Raw genomic sequence first — 2,709 nt, 5'->3', positions numbered from 1 at the left:
CTTTATACTTTAGTATGCCGAAACGATTACACTACCGTGATTAGGAGCTTAATGTGCGGAGTGCCTTACTATTTCGTTTCGTTTATTACTTCAACAGTTCGGTACAATACGAAAACAAAACGGCTGAGTTCACTTTGGCGATAGTACACTACAGTAGTTTAGTAGTTACAGACGAAACAACAAACGAAATGAATCGTGCAGAAAAAAATATATGTATGTATGTACATATATGCAATAACTAAATACAAAATGAATGGCTGCAATGAATAAAAAAAAAATAAAAATGGTTTTTAATTGAATTGGATATGAAAATTTACAGAAAAAAATATTTTTCACGTAATTGAAACGTTTGCATACAAGGCGAATTAATACAAAGGGATAGCAGGAGTACAAAAACAAAAATTTACATGTATTTTGTTTTTGCTTTGGCGACATAAACTGTCAAAATCTGTAAGAGTGGGTGTAGAAATTCAAACAAAATTTTTCAATTTGATATCAGAAGCCGTGCGGCGAAACACATACACAAAATCAGCTGAGCTAGTAACACCACCTTATATAAATTCGCCTTGTTTGCATACATATAAAACGTACACTAATGTAAAAAATGTATAATTAAAGCCTATAATAGACGGAAGAAATGCATTTTTTCATTAAGTTTCGTTAAAAGGTTTCCAAGATACAGCACTTTAAAGAAAGGTATGTATGACGCTTTCTTAAAATTTAAGCCCCGTGTAAATAGGCAACCCCACGTCATATCGGCAAAATATGCTACCGTACCTATATTCATGTCACCTAGACCTTCAATCTCTTCAACTTTCATCCAAATTCTTAGAGTTCGCGTTCCCTTCTGTTTTTCCGGAGAAGAGGGGCGGAACTTTTTGCTGTGTAGGAGTCCTTTAGGGAGTATGTATTTGTCGTAAATTACGATAATGTGACCATGCATAGTCACACGGGATCACGGGATCGCACATTCACTCTGCTAATTAATGTTGAAAAGTATTTAATTACTTGTTTAAGTGGATTGTAATGAATTTGAAAGTATTTTTAGTTATTTACATGTGTGAGCTGAGTGTGTTTACATACAAAATAAGCAAAAATTTACAACCAAAATTTGGAGGTTATGTTGAAGTTGACAGAAGTTACAATTTTTTACTAGAAAGCGATCCCGTACTTTTCAATGTTACTCTCTCGCTCTGAGCGAATTTTTATTTTTTGACAGTTTACTAGTTTTAGTCCGAGAATACGGGATTGCACCTATTATTAGCAGGAACAGCTGATTTTAAGCATTGTCACTGCCACTGCCACAGCGCTATTGTATTTTGGGCTTTAAAATACATACTAATTATTTTATTTTGGTCTAAGCAGTTCGGCGCTTGGGGTTCATTTGCCATATCGGTCGGAATCGGAGTAATAGCCCTGCTTAAGCTCATACAAAATCATCAAGTAAGAAATATAAAGGTTTCTATGTATTTGGAGCGCCAACGATTGGTAAACCAGCACCAAAATCAACTAGACGGCCGTTATACACCACCAACAGCTTCGGAGACGAACAATAAGTAGCTCGTAAATACGAATAATCAATGGATATTCATAATACTAAGCTTTTTTTATCCGAGTATTTTGCATTAAAAAATTGTTTATGATATAAATTAGGGATGTGCGATTAATCGATTAAATAATTTTGTAATTAATCATAATCCTGATTAAACAAAAAACGTGATTAGTCAGATTCTGTTTAGTCATCAAAAATAATTGAAATCTGAGTAAATTTGCTCACATCTTTCGTTAATCAAGTTTCGATTAATCAGCTTGCTCGATTAACTGATTAATTGCACATCCCTAATATGATTTAGGCATACCGCCATTAATAGAAGAATTTACATGAGTCAATTTTACAGCAAACTTTTAGTTGAATGCAGCAGTTTCCTGGTGTAAATGGCTTTCCCACGACAGTCGGGACTTTCTATCCAGTAACACTCCCCAAAAACTTTGGGGAACTTGTATGCTGCTACAACAATAACAACAATGAAGTTGGTCAGTTGCCTACTTCCGTTCAAGGCGAATTTATACAAGATGGTGTTACTGGCGAATTTAGATTTTCGCCGCGGTTCTTCTTATGCCTTGGTTATAATGGACAGGGCGAATCGTAACAAATCGCGGCGAATTCGTAAGGATCTATTGATTTTAGATTGTTCCGTTTTACGTTATGTTACGTGCACTATAACCATTTGCATTCATTTCCCATACAATAGACAATTAACAGGTCTATTCTGCGCTGGTAATAAAAAGTTTATAACCGGTAATTAAAGTCTGTCAATTTTTTAACCCTTTTCGCATTCTGTGTACTCTTGTAACCGGTAAGTTTTATTACCATCTCATAAGCTGGTAACAAAGTATTACCCCGTGAAATATGCAATGCCAGAATTTGCACAATTCTTCATAGCTGAATTGCTGAATATTTTAACTGCATTACCAACGTTCCTAGAATCGCGGTGACAAGAACTGGTAACATTTTTTGGTAATAAAGTTTTCCGGTTAAAAAATCTTCGGTAACGTGCAGAATAGACCTGTAAGTGACAGTTCACTCCGTTCCGTTACTTCCATTATAACCCAGGCATACATGTCAAAATTATGTGTTTGTTGTAATATTAATTCGCGGTGAAAATCTAAATTCGCCACTAACACCACCTTGTATAAATTCGCCTTGCT

At 35.1% G+C, this 2,709-nt stretch overlaps 1 protein-coding gene across 3 annotated transcripts in view; it reads left to right on the top strand.

Moving 5' to 3' along the window:
* Positions 1 to 2,224, top strand: part of LOC118736754 (transmembrane protein 179) — a 13,182-nt gene extending 10,958 nt beyond the window's left edge. For all 3 annotated transcript variants that reach the window (XM_036466770.1, XM_036466771.1, XM_036466772.1), the window contains one exon: positions 1,366 to 2,224. In XM_036466770.1, coding sequence (XP_036322663.1) covers positions 1,366 to 1,560 — 195 coding nt within the window. In that variant the 3' untranslated portion in view covers positions 1,561 to 2,224. The remainder of the gene's footprint in view (positions 1 to 1,365) is intronic.
* The last annotated feature ends 485 nt before the right edge of the window (positions 2,225 to 2,709 follow it).

Source organism: Rhagoletis pomonella, unplaced genomic scaffold (genome assembly GCF_013731165.1).
Source record: "Rhagoletis pomonella isolate Grant_MI unplaced genomic scaffold, Rhpom_1.0 Rhpom_scaffold_00004, whole genome shotgun sequence".
Lineage (NCBI taxonomy): Eukaryota > Metazoa > Arthropoda > Insecta > Diptera > Tephritidae > Rhagoletis > Rhagoletis pomonella.
The sequence above is the reverse complement of the archived record's forward strand: the minus strand, read 5'-3'. Positions and strand labels throughout refer to the sequence as shown.